Genomic DNA, 15,607 nt, shown 5'->3' on the forward strand with positions numbered 1-15,607 from the left:
ATGGTGGGAAGGAAAAGGATGGAGTCAGGAGAGGGCCATGCTTTGGGTGGCCCGGGAACCCCCGCCTGAGGAGTATCATCTCAACTGGGATGTAAGGATGAGTAAAGGGATGAGGGCAGAGCATTTGGGGGAAAGCCTTGAGTGAATTAGAAGAACTGAGAGCAGGCCAGCGGGTGGGTGAGTGGGCGAGGAACGCGGGCAAGGCCATGTAGAGGTCATGAGAAGTGGGGGGACAGGATTACTGCCCAGCCAAAAAAGAAAGGAGACACCTTTATCCTTTCAGAAAACGGGAAAACTGTAACACAGAGGAGGGGCTTGGGATGCAGAGCCTCAATGTCCGGTCCACAAGATGGCAATGGTCACCATGACCTCTGGGACGCTTATGAAGGCCAAGGGCGATGACGAAGCACAAGGGACGCGCCAAGCTGGCGCCTCTCCAGGGCTGGGCTCCCCGCGCCCAGGGGCAGCCCAGCTCCCCAGATCTCGAGCCGCGTCTGCCTCCGGGCCGCGCGGGGGCGCTGTGGCCCGGCGGCGGCCCGGGGCGCTGCGTGGTCGCGGCAGGGGCGGAGGGGGCCGCGGGGAGGGAGGCGGGAAGATCGCGGCACTTCCGCTGGCCGCTGGCTCGCTGGCCGCTCCTGGAGGCGGCGGCGGGAGCGGAGGGAGCGCAGGGGGCGCGCGGCCCGGGGACTCGCATTCCCCGGTCCCCCTCCACCCCACACGGCTTGGACCATGGACGCCAGGTTGGGGGCTAGGGCAGCGGCGAGCTCACGTGACCGAGCCCCCGGTCCACGTGACTGCCGCACCTCAGCACGGGGGGCCGGGTGGGGTCCTGGCTACCCGGCTGTAGGCCAGCATAGCGCTGCCCAGAGCCAGTGGGGATGGGGGTGCGGCTTGGTTTTGTGCTTGGGGAGCTTCGGGAGTGTCGGGCGGAGGGGCTGGGGACCCTGACGCCCCGGGAACGTGGAAGGGAGGGTGGGGGAAGGGGCGCCGCCTCTGGCCTGAGCAGCGGGCTAACGCTGGAGGGAACAGAGGAGACCTGTGTGGCCGGAGGGGCGGATCCGCCCCCGGAGAGGGAGGAAGCCCTGCCTGGCCAGCGCCGGCCACCCCCGCCGAGAGAGAGAGGCTCTTTGTCCCGGTCGGCCTGCAGCGGAGGGGGCGGGGAAGAGACTGCGGGCCCTACTCCAGTGTGGGCCCCTCTGAAGGGCGGAGGGGTTGAGGAACTGCACCCTAATCCTTACGTCCGCTTTCCCTACAGGTGGTGTGCAGTGGTGGTGCTTGCTGCGTTCCCCTCCTTAGGGGCAGGTGGGGAGACTCCCGAAGCCCCTCCGGAGTCATGGACCCAGCTCTGGTTCTTCCGATTTTTGGTGAATGCTGCTGGCTATGCCAGCTTTATGGTACCTGGCTACCTCCTGGTGCAATACTTCAGGCGGAAGAATTACCTGGAGACAGGTGTGTGTAGAAAGGGCGGGGAAGTGAGCCAGGTCGGGACGGAGGATGTTGGCCAGCAGTCCAAACGGGATAGGACTTGGAAAGGGAGAGAGGGAGCCCGGCCTGTAGGCGGGACAACAGAGCAGGCTGGCTGCTCTGGGGAAGAAGTAGTGCTACGGAGATCTGGGGCTTGACTTTGTGTGCTTTCTTCAGGTAGGGGCCTCTGCTTCCCCCTGGTGAAAGCTTGTGTGTTTGGCAATGAGCCCAAGGCCTCTGATGAGGTTCCCTTGGCGCCCCGAACAGAGGCGGCAGAGACTACCCCGATGTGGCAGGCCCTGAAGCTGCTCTTCTGTGCCACAGGGCTCCAGGTGGGTAGGTGGGCTCAGCCTCTCTTCCTGGGTTGGATCCCGGTGGGCAGGAATTCTGTGAAGGTTTCCATCTTACCAGTCTGAGAGCTTTGCTGGTTGGTGTGTTTTCGTGTCCTCCTCCCAGGGGCACGCTGCACCTCCCTCTTGGAGGTGTTTGGGGGAAATGCTCTTTTCTTTCCTCCTTTCCCCCTCTCCAGCACTGGTACTGAAAGTTCTTGCTGTTATTTCAAGATGTCTAGTGCAGAAGAGAGACCTCCTCTTGCCCTCTTCTGTGATTTCTACCGTGCCGTTATACTTCCTTCCTGTACTGCTGTTGCACATACTGTGAACTCACTGATAAAATTGCGGGGGAGCCCTTCAGCCTTCCCCGAGTAGTGCATGCGAGAGGGTGCTAAGATGCTGACCCCATGGCATTTTGCAGTGAGTACTGGTTCCACCTTGAGTATCATGTTGAACTACAGGTATCCAGTTCTCCCTGAGAGTTTTTGCCTCCCTGAATTGGTTTTTCGCACACAGTTGATTCCCTACAAGGTGAATTCAGACTTAGGAGGGGAGAAGAAACTCCTACAGAGGAAGCCGAAAGTGTGTATTTTCCTTTGAATCACTAAGCATCATCCTGAAGAAGAGGGAGAGGTCTATTTTTGTCGACCTTTTCATTCTCTTGTTTATTGTCTCCTCTGCCTCTACCTTCCCCCACCAGGTGTCTTATCTGACTTGGGGTGTGCTGCAGGAAAGAGTGATGACCCGCAGTTATGGGGCCACAGCCACATCACCGGGTGAGCGCTTTACGGACTCACAGTTCCTGGTGCTAATGAACCGAGTGCTGGCACTGATTGTGGCTGGCCTCTCCTGTGTCCTCTGCAAGCAGCCCCGGCATGGGGCACCCATGTACCGGTACTCCTTTGCCAGCCTGTCCAATGTGCTTAGCAGCTGGTGCCAATACGAAGCTCTCAAATTCGTCAGCTTCCCCACCCAGGTGCTGGCCAAGGCTTCTAAGGTGATCCCTGTCATGCTGATGGGAAAGCTTGTATCTCGCCGCAGCTACGAACACTGGGAATACCTGACAGCCACCCTCATCTCCATTGGGGTCAGCATGTTTCTGCTATCCAGCGGACCAGAACCCCGCAGCTCCCCAGCCACCACACTCTCAGGCCTTGTCTTACTGGCAGGCTATATTGCTTTTGACAGCTTCACCTCAAACTGGCAGGATGCCCTGTTTGCCTATAAGATGTCATCAGTGCAGATGATGTTTGGGGTCAATTTCTTCTCCTGCCTCTTCACAGTAGGCTCACTGCTAGAACAGGGGGCCCTCCTGGAGGGGACCCGCTTCATGGGGCGACACAGTGAGTTTGCTGCCCATGCCCTGCTACTCTCCATCTGCTCCGCATGTGGCCAGCTGTTCATCTTTTACACCATTGGGCAGTTTGGGGCTGCTGTCTTCACCATCATCATGACCCTCCGCCAGGCCTTTGCTATCCTTCTTTCCTGCCTTCTCTATGGCCACACTGTCACTGTGGTGGGAGGGTTGGGGGTGGCTGTGGTGTTTGCTGCCCTCCTGCTCCGAGTCTATGCACGGGGCCGCCTAAAGCAACGGGGAAAGAAGGCTGTGCCTGTTGAGTCCCCTGTGCAGAAGGTTTGAGGGTGAAGAGGGCCTGAGGGGTGAAGTAAAATAGGACCCTTTCACCATCCCCATTTCCCTCTTCTACTGTAACCTCTGAGGAGCTGGCTCAAGGGCAAAACGCAGGTGTTTTCTCAGTATCACAGACCAGCTCTGCAGCAGAGGGTGGGGAGCCCAGGAGGCAGCCTTCCCTTTTGCCTTAAGTCACCCATCTTCCAACAAGCAGTTTATTCTGAGCTCCAGGGTAGAGTCCTCAGTGACCGGCTTTGGGGAGTTTTGGGTCAAGAGGGCATAGGGAGCTTCCGCAGTTTTCCAAGTTCCGGTAAGTCTTGCCCTAGCTGTGGCTCTGCCACCTTCTAGACTCCCCCCACCGCCCCCATCTACAGACATCCATTTCTTACCCTGGTGAGAAAAGCACAAAATGGTGTAGACTCCAATGCTGCTTTCCCAGGAGGGTGAAGTGAAGATGGTGCTGTGCTGAGGAAAGGGGATGCAGAGCCCTGCCCGGCACCACCACCCCTTAAGCTCCTGGATCCCTAGGCTCTGCTCCATGAGCCTGTTGCAGGTTTTGGTATTTTAGAAATGTAACTTTTTGCTCTTATAATTTTATTTTATTAAATTAAATTACTGCAACGGACTTGGTCCTGTGTTTTGGCTGACTGAAAGGGCCTTATTACATGGTAGTTTACCCAAACTGCCTTTAGCTTCAGTGCATGTTAAGACACACAATACCAATGAGCCTCAACTACAAAACCAACTCAACTTGCTGTACTCATGAAAACAGGAAGGTAAGAGCTGGGGTGCGGGAAGGGATAGAAAAGGAAAGACAACATATCCACCTTACAAGGGAGAGCGGAACTGTATAAAAACGGCATATTCTTTATTTTGCATACTTTAATTTCAGAACAAAATGAACAAACAAAATAAAAAACCACAATACACAACATCCAATCCTGCTGTCAGAGTAGGGAAGAATGGGGGCTTGACACCCTTGTTTCCAGGACAGAAAAACACCAGACATCAGCAGGGGGAGCCAGGTGGGACAGGGGCACTCAAGGCTGCAGGGGGAGCCATGGGGACACTATACAAGGGCAGTTTTCCAACTATGAACTCCTAATCTACTTCTTCCATGCGAGATGCATCCTCATCACCCTCAAGAGGAGGGATCTCATCAGGAACTGCAGCACTGGGTTCCTCTGCTGCCACTTCATCTTCATCAATACCTGAAGAAAAAAAGCCATGTGAGACTTGACCAAATAGCAGGTAAATCAAATCCATACAGAAGACTAGTTGCACAAATTCCTTGCCATACCAAATACAAAAGTTACTTACCTAGACCTAACTTGATCATGCGGTAGATGCGGTTGGAGTGGGTCTGGGGATCCTCAAGGGAAAAGCCAGAAGAGAGCAGGGCGGTTTCAAACAGCAGCACCACAAGGTCCTTAACTGCCTTGTCATTCTTGTCTGCCTCAGCCTTCTGCCGCAGCGTCTCCACAATAGGGTGGTCAGGGTTTATCTCCAGGTGCTTTTTGGCCATCATGTAGCCCATGGTGGAGTTGTCCCGAAGTGCCTGGGCTTTCATGATCCGCTCCATATTGGCTGTCCAGCCGTAGGTGCTGGTCACAATGCAGCAAGGTGAAGACACAAGCCTATTGGAGATTGTCACCTGTGGACAATCACAAAAGCCTTGTCACTTTGAAAGAGAAAATGGAGCCGGGCGCAGTGGCTCACGCCTGTAATCCCAGCACTTTGGGAGGCCAAGGCAGGCGGATCACAAGGTCAGGAGTTCGAGACCAGCCTGACCAACATAGTGAAACCCTGTCTCTACTAAAACTACAAAAAATTAGCCAGGCGTGGCACACACCTGTAATCCTAGCTACTCAGGAGGCTGAGGCAGGAGAATTGCTTGAACCCAAAAGGCGGAGGTTACACTGAGCTGACATCGCCATTGCACTCCAGCCTGGGCAACGGAGTGAGACTTTGTCTCAAAAAAAAAAAAAAAAAAAAAAAAAAAAAGAGAGAAAATGGGAACTGTCATGCCTGTAATCCCAGAACTGGGAGGAAGAGATGGGCAGATAACTTGGGTTTGAGACCAGCCTGGCCAACATGGCAAAACAAAACCCTGTCTCTACAAAAAATTAGCTGGCTGTGGTGGCACACAAGCCTATAATCCCAGCCACTAAGAAGATGAGTTTGCAGTGAGGTGAGATCCAGTTTTAAAAAAAAAAAAAAAGATGGTATTTTACCTACTCTCAGAAGTTAACTGAAGGAATGCCTAATCTTTGGAATTTATTAAAATAGCCTGCCTCAAACCACAAAGCCCACCTCAAAGATATGTTATAAACTGTATCATAGTCCCAGAATGGCTTACCTTCTCAACCTTCTTATCTAAGATTTCTTTCATGAGCTTGCAGAGGTTCTCAAACTTTGCCTTGCTCTCTTCCATTTTCTTCTTCTCCTCCTCATCCTCCGGTAGCTCCAGACCCTCCTTGGTAACTGAGACCAGGCTCTTCCCATCAAACTCCTTTAGCTGCTGCACACAGTATTCGTCAATGGGCTCAGTCATATATACCACCTCGAAGCCCCGCTTCCGCACTCGCTCCACAAAAGCTGAGTTGGCCACCTGCTCTTTGCTCTCACCTGTAGGGTTATTAAATGGACTCAGTGACCAAAGTGCCTCATACTGCCAGTTCCAGGTAGCCCTGAATGTGTTCCCTCCTCCTCCAAAAAGGCTTCGATCAGAACCAACGTACCAGTGATGTAATAAATGGACTTCTGTGTCTCCTTCATGCGAGAAACATACTCTGACAGAGATGTCATTTCATCTCCAGACTGGGAGGTGTGATAGCGCAGCAGCTCAGACAGGCGGCGTCGGTTAGTGGAATCCTCGTGAATTCCAAGCTTGAAGAGTGGGAAGAGAAAAAACAATCCAACTTAACTACAATAACCTCTATAAGAATGGAAGAATTTATCGTAATTACTAAAAAAGTGGTAAAGGGAATATAACCATGTGCCTCCTTACCTTGAGATTTTTAGAGAATGCCTCATAGAATTTCTTGTAATTCTCCTTGTCTTCTGCCAGCTCAGAGAAGAGCTCAAGGCACTTCTTAACAATGTTTTTGCGAATGACTTTCAAGATTTTGCTCTGCTGCAGCATTTCTCGGGAGATGTTCAGAGGCAAATCCTCAGAGTCAACCACACCACGGATAAAGTCTGCCATCAACCAGGGTGAGAAAGCTCAGTAAAAACAGCTAGACCAGACCTGGTACCCAGATTCAAACAGAAGGCTCTATTGCCCCCTGAACCCTCACACTATGTATTGCAGAGAACTATTATACCTAGGAAAAAGACTTTTTAGTTGCAGAATGCTGAAAACCTTGTCCCAAGACTTCACCCAACTAAATTATGCCAAGAGATACTCACTGAGATACTCTGGTATCAACTCATCACAGCTGTCCATGATGAATACACGACGGACATAGAGTTTGATGTTGTTCTTTTTCTTCTTGTTCTCAAAAAGGTCAAAGGGAGCCCGACGAGGAATGAACAGCAATGCCCTGAATTCCAACTGACCTTCTACAGAAAAGTGCTGAAAGAATCCAAACATAGCAAGTAGTAGTACATTTCCAAAGAGTGCCTTTTGGCCCCAACAAATTTATCTAGAAGTGGAACAATGTTCCTCCCTAAGCCTAAAGGACAAAGCACACACAACAGGCAGCTCTCCAGAAAACCGAGCCTTAATGCCCTCAATGATCTAGAGGAGCACTAGCAGTGTACAGAAAAAAAGTCCTCTCCGATCAGAACCCTGGATGTGTAAGGCTGCCATAGACATTACCAAGATTACTATCAGAAGAGAAAGTGAGGTCATTAAGGAGGATGGCTCCTCACTGTAACAGGGTACTCAATGAAATCACATGGCTCTCAACATTTCTGTTATCAGGTGGACAAGTTCCATGTGTCTATTACCTGCCAAAACGCCACCTACTCACTCCTCTCCGTATTTGTATGTTGAGCCAATGTGCAAGGGCTTCTCACCTTGACTGCCAAGTGGTCTTCCCAGTCATTGGTGAGGCTTTTGTAGAATTCTCCATACTCCTCTTGAGTGATATCATCAGGGTTTCTAGTCCAAATAGGCTTGGTCTTGTTTAGTTCTTCCTGATCAATGTATTTCTCTTTGATCTTCTTAGTTTTCTTCTTCTTATCCTTACCACTATCATCCTCCTCATCTGAACCCACATCTTCAATCTTGGGCTTTTCTTCATCATCTTTATCTTCCTCTTCTTTCTCACCTTTCTCTTCCTCTGCCTCATCATCACTAATTTCCTTCTCTCGTTCCTTCTCCAACTAAGTAACAAAAACAGAAGTTAGCCTTGAGTACTAACCACTAACAGAAAGCAAAAGCCAGGGACCATGACAACTCCAGAACAGGAAACACACTGCACAGTAAGTGTAAAAGGTTTAAAAGTCCACACTCACATAAAGGGTGATAGGATAGCCTATGAACTGAGAGTGCTTCTTCACTACTTCTTTGACCCGCCTTTCTTCTAAGTACTCTGTCTGATCTTCTTTAAGGTGGAGGATCACTTTGGTACCCCTGCCAATGGGCTCACCTACAAGAGTCAATCACAAGCATATAACAGGGTGAAAGTATAAGCAGTTAAGACTTCACCAAGTCAAAAAAAAAAAGTATTAACAGAACTGCTATAATTTGAACTGCTTTACAAACAGGATGCTCAAAATTTCTGCCACTTCACAAGCCCAGAAAACTCCAACCCAGCTAACTTGTAACAGAAGAGCTTACCATGGTCAGCACGCACAGTGAAGGAACCTCCAGCAGAAGACTCCCAGGCATACTGTTCATCATCATTGTGCTTTGTGATCACAACCACTTTCTCTGCCACCAGGTAGGCAGAATAAAAGCCAACTCCAAATTGCCCAATCATGGAGATGTCTGCACCAGCCTGCCAACAAATTATTTAAAGTCAAACACAAGTTTTAAAAAAGCAACAAACCAAAGAACACTGACGAATATGAATGGTGTGTGTGCCTACAAAACTGCACATACCTGAAGAGCCTCCATGAATGCTTTAGTACCAGACTTGGCAATGGTTCCCAAATTATTTATGAGATCTGCTTTGGTCATGCCAATGCCTGTGTCTATCAGAGTCAAGGTACGTTCCTGAGGGTTGGGGATGATGTCAATTTTCAGCTCTTTACCACTGTCCAACTTGGAAGGGTCTGTCAGACTCTCATAGCGAATCTTGTCCAAGGCCTGAAAATACAAGTAGGATTTTGCTTTTGCTTTCTCTTTAAGACAGGCTCTGGCTCTGTCGCCCAAGCTACAGTGCAATGTTAAGAATCACAGCTCACTGCAGCCTTGATCTCCCAGGCTCAAGCCATCCTCCCACATAGCTGGGACTACAGGCACATGCCACCATGCCCAACTAATATTTAATTTTTTGCAGAAACAAGGTCTTGCTATGTTGCCCTTGAACTCCTAGGCTCAAGTGATTCTCCTGCCTTGGCATTACAGGTGTGGAGCCAACAGCTCGACCTTTTTTTTTTTTGAGACAGAGTTTGGCTCTTGTTGCCCAGGCTGGAGTGCAGTGGCACGATCTCAGCTTACTGCAACCTCTGCCTCCTGGGTTCAGGTTCAAGTGATTCTCCTGCCTCAGCCTCCCAAGTAGCTGGGATTACAGGTGCTCGCCACCATGCCCGGCTAATTTTTTGTTGTTGTATTTTTAGTAAAGACAGGGTTTCATCATGTTGGCCAAGCTGGTCTTGAACTCCAGGCTGGTCATGATCCACCTCCCAATGTAGTGGGATGACAGGCGTGAGCCACTGTGCCCACTTTTGTTTTATTAAAACCCTTATCTTCAAAGAAAATCTTGGTGTATTTCTCTCAGCCTCAATCTGATTGCCCCTTATCTTGAGGCTTTAGAACCACAGTTAGTTACATTAGCCCACTTATCCTGGACATAGTCCCTTTCAACTTCAAAATGGCCACAGAGTAAGACAAATCTTTCTGGAATAGTTGCAGGTTTACCCCTTCAACAGTAGTCCCCAACAAAGGCCAAGCTATTCCTTTCCCTTCTTCCAGAATGTTAAAATAAACATATCAAATGTGAAAACCAGAGCACTTACATCAGAAGCATTAGAGATCAACTCCCGAAGGAAAATCTCCTTGTTGGAATAGAAGGTATTGATGATGAGAGACATGAGTTGGGCAATTTCTGCCTGAAAGGCAAAAGTCTCCACCTCCTCCTCTCCATGGTGCACTTCCTCAGGCATCTAAAATAAAAACAGTAATTAATTACAAAAGAATATGAAGGCCCCATATTTAAAAATCCTAAAGGTCATCTCAGTTGTTAAGACCTCAGAACGTGAGTTGACTGGTAGTTTAAGCTGAGTACTATCTATCCCTTCCCAAGAGACGGAAAAAGGACTCTCTTAAAAGATCTCAGGCTACACACTAAGTGGGAAGCCAATTCAGAAGGAAAAAGAAAATAAGCTACAATGTTCTTCAACTAAATGTCACAGAACCCAGCTACTTAAAGAGTGGTGGTCAGCAGGCTCAGCGTCATCTGGTAGTATGGCAAGAACTCATAATCCTGGTCCAACCCAGGTATCTAGAGATCCCCGGTAATCCTTACGCAAATTTAAATGTGAAAATCACTAGCTACGGTTCTTTATTTGGGGGAGGTCAAAGTGACTAGTTTAAGATAAAAATGGCACTAATTTTAAACCGGTCCCCCTGAGGTGTCTGCCTAAAATCAGCCTAAGGGGCAGGACTCCTGCCCCACACGGCAAAGAGGAATAATCTGAGATCTGTAGGCCACCAGCCCGAGGGGCAATTAAATCCAGACAAAAAATCGAAAAACCAAAAGCTCAACCACGACCCCTTTACAGCACAGAATTACAGAACCAAACCCGACACAAGAAAGATGGTGGCCGTAGCCAGCGGGCCGACCCTCGTCACTGCTGGACATGCGTCGGCAGGGGCCACGCGAGGAGGGGGCGCCGCCGTGCACCCTCCCTTCGCCCCAGCATCCGGGCACCGGGGCGGGGCGCCAGATTCCAGAAGCTTCTAGAACAATCTCAGCTCTCGAGAAGGGGCGGAGGAGGGAACCCAAGAATCTTTCAGAGCCTGCCCCCTCCCGACCCCTCCTCCACGGGGACTGCGAGAAAGATCTGGAAGGAGGAAACATGGGAGCTGGAGGCCGAAAGCGCTTCACCCTCACCGTGAACCCTCACACAAACAAAGCACCCAAGGCTTTTGACGCGGCCGTTAAGAGAGATGGTGAGGCCAGTCCCGCAAGGCCGTGCTGAGTCACCCCGTGCGAGCACCCCCGCCACCCTGCGGTTCCCCTCTGGCGCCCTGTAGCCGCGTCCGGAAGTGGAGAAGCAAGAATGGCAGCGTCCTGGGCCGCGCGGCCACCACGTGCAGCTGCCCGCCGCCCACTCCCCCAGCTCCTCAGCCCACCTCACCACGGCTAGCAGCCGCCGAGAAAAAAGCCCACCGTCCAAGCACACAAGGGAAAACTGAGCAAAACTCAAAAGCCCTCAGCTACTACCACCCTCGACCTGTAAAAATCCAGGGCGTTATCCACAGCCCACCCCGACATCTGGACTTCCTAAAAACAGAAAAAAACACCAGCAACACGAAAGAGCAGTAAAGTGAAAGAAACCTGGCGGAGACCTTGGCCTTACCTTGAGAAGAAAAGGCTCACAGGTATTAGAAAGCAAGGTGGGCTGGCTGTCCAACACACACGCCGCACAAGTGCAGCGCCGGAGTGACTCAAGAGAGCTATTTCACGCCCCAGGTCGCCCTATATAAGGCGAAGCACAGCACAGCCGCCCTCCCCCGGATCCCTCCGCCTTAAAGGAGTATGCTTGTCAACCCCGCACCTGCTGCCACCAGCCCACCTTGACGTCATGGTCCGAAATAAGGGAGGGGGCGGGGAAGAACCCCAGCAGCGGGTCCACTCACACGTTTGCCTGTGACCACAGCCCCCATATCTGCACGTCTAGGACATGACAAGATCAGGAGCGGGGATGAGAAGTGCTCATTTGACAAAGCAGTGTCTCTACGGGCGAGGAACCCATTGCCCTCCCTAAAAACCTGTAGGGCAGGCGTCCCCACACCCAAGGGCGGGGCTTGGGGGGACACCTAAAAAGAGCGGAGGCGGCTAACCACCCCGACCGCCGCTCCCAGATGCAATCTTTTTCCTAGAATCTGCCCCACACATTTCGCATCCCGGTAGAAAGAATTGGAATGCGGGACCCAACCTTGGGAAGCCCGAGATCCGACTCTCCCAGGAGCACAGGAAAGGAGGAGGCTTAGCGACAGTGGGTAGGTCAGCGCTGAGAGAGGGCGCCGGCCGGAGCTGGCGGGGACTTTTTGCCGGCACGCGGCGGAAGGCGCGGCGGCACTGCGGCCTTTCCAGCAGTTTCCAGGCCTGTCTCGGCGGTCCGGCCCCCGCCCGCCCCCTCCCCGCGAGGCTCCGCCTCTCCGGCTGCTTCCTGGCCGGAGCAGGGTCTTTGCGGCGACTCCGCCCAGCGTCCGGCTCTGACCCGTCCGACGTACTAGCCCAATCCTCTGGGATGGGATGGAGCGTTGGGAAGGGATCGGCCTACCCCTCCTTCCCCAAGTCAATCACACAACACTCGGGCACCTGGGGCGCCTCTGCGGGCGTCCACTTCTGCAGACTGCGACTGGAAACAGAGTCGCTACTGGAGGGACCCCCCTCCATTCCCTGCGGCCGCCACGTACACGGAGCACGGGGACATGCACCCTCCCTACGCAGGCACGTCAAGCCCTTTCTCAAGCTGGTTTGCTTTTCTTCCGCCCGCTTCCCTCCTGCAGCTATTTGGACATGGGAAGGTGGGGAGTCTCTAGGAACCACTGCAGGGCAGCCAGAGCTCTTGGAGGCCGCGTGACGACGCCGGCCAGAGAGCGGCTGGCCAAGTTTTTCCCCTTCAGCCTTGGCGTCAGAGCCACTAGGCCATGCCCCTGGCCAGTGAGCTGCGGACCGCCATGTCTGGCCTGGCTCAACCCTTTAGCCTGCCTTCCAGTTGGCAAGCTGCCCTTGCCTTTCCAATGTCTCATCCGAAAGCCTGCTGGACCCACAGCCCCTCCAGGAGAGAATAACCACTCCCTGCTCTGTGCCTTGTAGACGTCCATCTACTCCCCTTCCCGGCCCACCCCTGGGATGGGTTTTCCCCACGACCACCCACATCGTCCTCCCTCACCAGCCCTGTTGTTACCATCTACATTCCTTAAGCTTTGAATACTAAAGAACAAAGGCGGTCCCATGCTTTCCTCTTCATTGTCCTGTCCGCGGTCCACTTCGCCGTGCCCGCCATCACTACCCCGATTTTATATCCTTTCTCCCTTTCTTTATGGTCTGCAAAAAGCCTATGCCTGGGAGAAGTCTATAAGAAGGGGCGTTGGAGGCTCTGTTCCTGACCAAAACCGCAAACCGGAGGGAGTGTGATCCCTTAACATGCCGTCTCCTTCTAAGCAGAGAGGCCCAGCTCGTTAAAAATCTGCTCCCCAGTTTACAGAGCATTCACAAAATCTCACTGTCCTGTGAGCAGATGAAAGTCAGTGTGCACATTCTATCAACAGGAAAATGGCTTCAGTGACTCCCAGGGTCCCTCTTCTCAGAGCCCTTGCTGCACTAGCTCCCTTCCTGCACAAATGGAGCAGGGATGTGATCTCACTCCTAGGACCTAAATCCAAAGCAGGAATCACTCCTGTGGATGGGCTTCCCGAGCTGGATCCTTTCAGTGTCAAGACTCAGCGGCTTCCTGAAGACTTTCTAAATTGGAAAATCTCAAATTTTATATCAGCATATAAATTCCATTTTCTCAGCTGGGCGCAGTGTCTCACGCCTGTGATCTCAGCACTTTGGGAGGGCGAGGTGGGTGGATCACCTGAGGTCAGGAGTTTGAGACCAGCCTGGCCAACATGGTGAAACCTCGTCTCGACTAAAAAATACAAAAATTAGCTAGATGTAGTGGCGGGCACCTATAACCCCAGCTACGTGGGAGGCTGAGGCAGGAAAATCGCTTGAACCCAGGAGGCAGAGGTTGCAGTGAGCCAAGACCATGCCATTGCGGTGGCTCACGCCTATAATTCCAGCACTTTGGGAGGCTGAGGCGGGTGGACCACGAGGTCAGGAGTTCAAGACCAGCCTGGCCAATAGGGTGAAACCCCGTCTCTACTAAAAATACAAAAATTAGCCAGGCATGGTGGTGCGCACTGGTAGTCCCAGCTACTCAGGAGGCTTAGGCAGAAGAATCATTTGAACCCAGGAGGCAGAAGTTGCAGTGAGCCAAGATCGCACCACTGCACTCCAGCCTGGGCCACAGAGCGAGACTCTGCCTCAAAAAAAAAAAAGAAAAGAAAGAAAGAAAAGAAATTCCACTTTCTCTTCCAGGAAGCCTTTCAGGAGACTGCCTACTTGTGTCCAGAAGCTCCATCCTTTTCTGCTCATTGACACTAATCTCCGCTGTGTGGCGATCGTGGGGATTTAGAGATTCATACACAGGACTGGGAGCCCTCAGCCCATGGGGGACTGCAGCAGGCCAAGTATGAACCATAGGAGAATGGGAGAAGCAGCAGAGGCCCTCAGCTCAGCCTGGAGAAGGGAGCAGTCTTAGGACCATGGCTAGCCTGGCCATGACATGAAAAGCATGGAAAGGCACAGAGCCCCATTAGAGGAACCATAGCTCAGGAACCCAAAAAGGAAGCACAAGGAGTTGAAAGTAGCCCTGCAGATAGGGTTTAGGTCACAGAGGGCAGCAAAGAACCCAAAAAGGAAGCACAAGGAGTTGAAAGTAGCCCTGCAGATAGGGTTTAGGTCACAGAGGGCAGCAAATGCCACTGGTAAGATGTTCTGACCTCAAGGATGCGAGAAGTGAAGGCTATGAAAGACAGGCTTAAAACTACATCTTCTGAAGCCTTATTCCCAGCGGCACTGGGGACCATTGATGTTCCCAAGATCCCTGGTATTCCTCCATGAAACCTCCTAGGCCCAGCCCAGCCTTCTGCTGTTGAAAGGTGGCCAGCTAAAGCAGGGATTAACAACCCAAGGCCTGCAGCTGGTGGGTCTGCTGCTTGTTTTTGAATGGCCTATGGGCCAAGAGTGGTTTTTACACTTTATAATGGTTGAAACAAAAAAATCAAAAGATATTATTTTAACATGAGAAAACTATTTGAAATTTGAGTTTCTGTTTTCATGAAGTTTTTTGTTTTTGTTTTTGAGATGGAGTCTGGCTCTTGTCGTCCAGGCTGGAGGGCAGTGGCACCGATCTCAGCTCACTGCAACCTCCACCCCCGGGTTCAAGTGATTCTCCTGTCTGAGCCCCCCAAGTAGCTGGGATTACAGGTGCCCGCCACCACTCCTGGCTAATTTTTGTATTTTTAGTAGAGATGGTGTTTCACCATGTTGGCCAGGCTGGTCTCCAGCTCCTGAGCTCAGGTGATCTGCCTGCTTCAGCCTTCCAAATTGCTGTGATTACAGGCGTGAGCCAGTGCCTGGCCAATTTTAATGAAATTTTATTGAAACAGCCCTCATCTTTGACTGCTTCTGTGCCATGAGGTCAAAATCGATAGTTGTGACAGAGACCATAACGCTTGCAAGCCCTAAAACATTCACTCTCTTGCCTTTTACGGAAAACGTTTGCAGACCTTAAGCTATTTTAAAGCTCAGTAAAATCTTGCAGGGAGTACAGAGAGTTAGCCTGGACACAGTCTGGGGTTCATGGAGGCCACTGAGGGGAGTTACATAAAGCTCAGTGGACAAATAAAACTACTGAGGGCCAGAGGACACCAGGGATATGAGCATGGAGAGTAGTTGTGGACCCTGAACCCCTAGAACAAGCAGCCTCTTAAGCTCAGTGCCTGCCAGGTGTGTCCCATTACTTTCTGGGTCGTCCCAGTTCCATGAAGCTTAGATCTGAATTCCTGAGGGAATACCCTGAACTGACACCCTCCAGTACCTCCAGTACTAGTGAGCCTGACATTCAGATGCAGTGGACGGTTGGGCAGGTCTGCACAGCCTGCGTGGATTCCACCTCTTTGCCTCCATTTTCACATTTCCACTAGGACACAAGAGAAGTCTCTTGTACAACTTTTGGTCACTGTATTGTTAGTATTATTTTTTTGATGCCATAGAAAATGGTA

General features: G+C 51.5%; 2 protein-coding genes across 4 annotated transcripts; one reads left to right on the forward strand and one right to left on the reverse strand.

Moving 5' to 3' along the window:
* Nucleotides 1–603: 603 nt before the first annotated feature.
* On the forward strand, nucleotides 604–4,051 carry SLC35B2 (solute carrier family 35 member B2). Of its 3 annotated transcripts, none has more exons than XM_012448769.2 (4): nucleotides 604–740; nucleotides 1,256–1,449; nucleotides 1,642–1,796; nucleotides 2,497–4,051. In XM_012448769.2, exons 1-4 carry the CDS (start codon nucleotides 730–732, stop codon nucleotides 3,433–3,435), a joined length of 1,299 nt encoding a protein of 432 aa, XP_012304192.1. In that variant the 5' UTR covers nucleotides 604–729; the 3' UTR covers nucleotides 3,436–4,051. The 3 variants fall into 3 exon arrangements, with proteins under 3 accessions (XP_012304192.1, XP_012304193.1, XP_021531738.1); XM_021676063.2 differs by lacking the exon at nucleotides 604–740 and adding an exon at nucleotides 864–884 and having other exon boundaries at nucleotides 1,646–1,796; XM_012448770.3 differs by lacking the exon at nucleotides 1,642–1,796.
* Nucleotides 4,052–4,273: 222 nt separating this feature from the next.
* On the reverse strand, nucleotides 4,274–11,229 carry HSP90AB1 (heat shock protein 90 alpha family class B member 1). Its single transcript, XM_021676062.2, has 12 exons — nucleotides 11,125–11,229; nucleotides 9,559–9,705; nucleotides 8,480–8,686; nucleotides 8,216–8,375; nucleotides 7,891–8,024; nucleotides 7,450–7,758; nucleotides 6,838–7,003; nucleotides 6,437–6,627; nucleotides 6,168–6,315; nucleotides 5,786–6,054; nucleotides 4,747–5,080; nucleotides 4,274–4,637 (listed from the first exon to the last, which is right to left on the reverse strand). The coding sequence occupies exons 2-12, from the start codon at nucleotides 9,703–9,705 to the stop codon at nucleotides 4,528–4,530; spliced, it is 2,175 nt and encodes a 724-aa protein (XP_021531737.2). The 5' UTR covers nucleotides 11,125–11,229; the 3' UTR covers nucleotides 4,274–4,527.
* Between the last annotated feature and the right edge of the window lie 4,378 nt (nucleotides 11,230–15,607).

The sequence above is a fragment of the Aotus nancymaae genome, unplaced genomic scaffold (assembly GCF_030222135.1).
Source record: "Aotus nancymaae isolate 86718 unplaced genomic scaffold, 86718_ANA_hifiasm-v0.15.2.pri h1tg000040l, whole genome shotgun sequence".
NCBI lineage: Eukaryota > Metazoa > Chordata > Mammalia > Primates > Aotidae > Aotus > Aotus nancymaae.

What these genes read in the sequence shown, in the direction of transcription:
- SLC35B2 (XM_012448769.2), top strand. An exon ending in GAAGAATTACCTGGAGACAG is followed by an intron (nt 1,450 to 1,641) that starts GTGTGTGTAGAA and finishes TGCTTTCTTCAG; the next exon opens with GTAGGGGCCTCTGCTTCCCC. An exon ending in TCTGTGCCACAGGGCTCCAG is followed by an intron (nt 1,797 to 2,496) that starts GTGGGTAGGTGG and finishes TTCCCCCACCAG; the next exon opens with GTGTCTTATCTGACTTGGGG.
- HSP90AB1 (XM_021676062.2), bottom strand. Translation starts at nt 9,705, where the DNA reads ATGCCTGAGGAAGTGCACCATGGAGAGGAGGAGGTGGAGACTTTTGCC. An exon ending in GTTGATACCAGAGTATCTCA is followed by an intron (nt 6,628 to 6,837) that starts GTGAGTATCTCT and finishes GGTTGATGGCAG; the next exon opens with ACTTTATCCGTGGTGTGGTT. An exon ending in GTCCATTTATTACATCACTG is followed by an intron (nt 6,055 to 6,167) that starts GTACGTTGGTTC and finishes ATAACCCTACAG; the next exon opens with GTGAGAGCAAAGAGCAGGTG.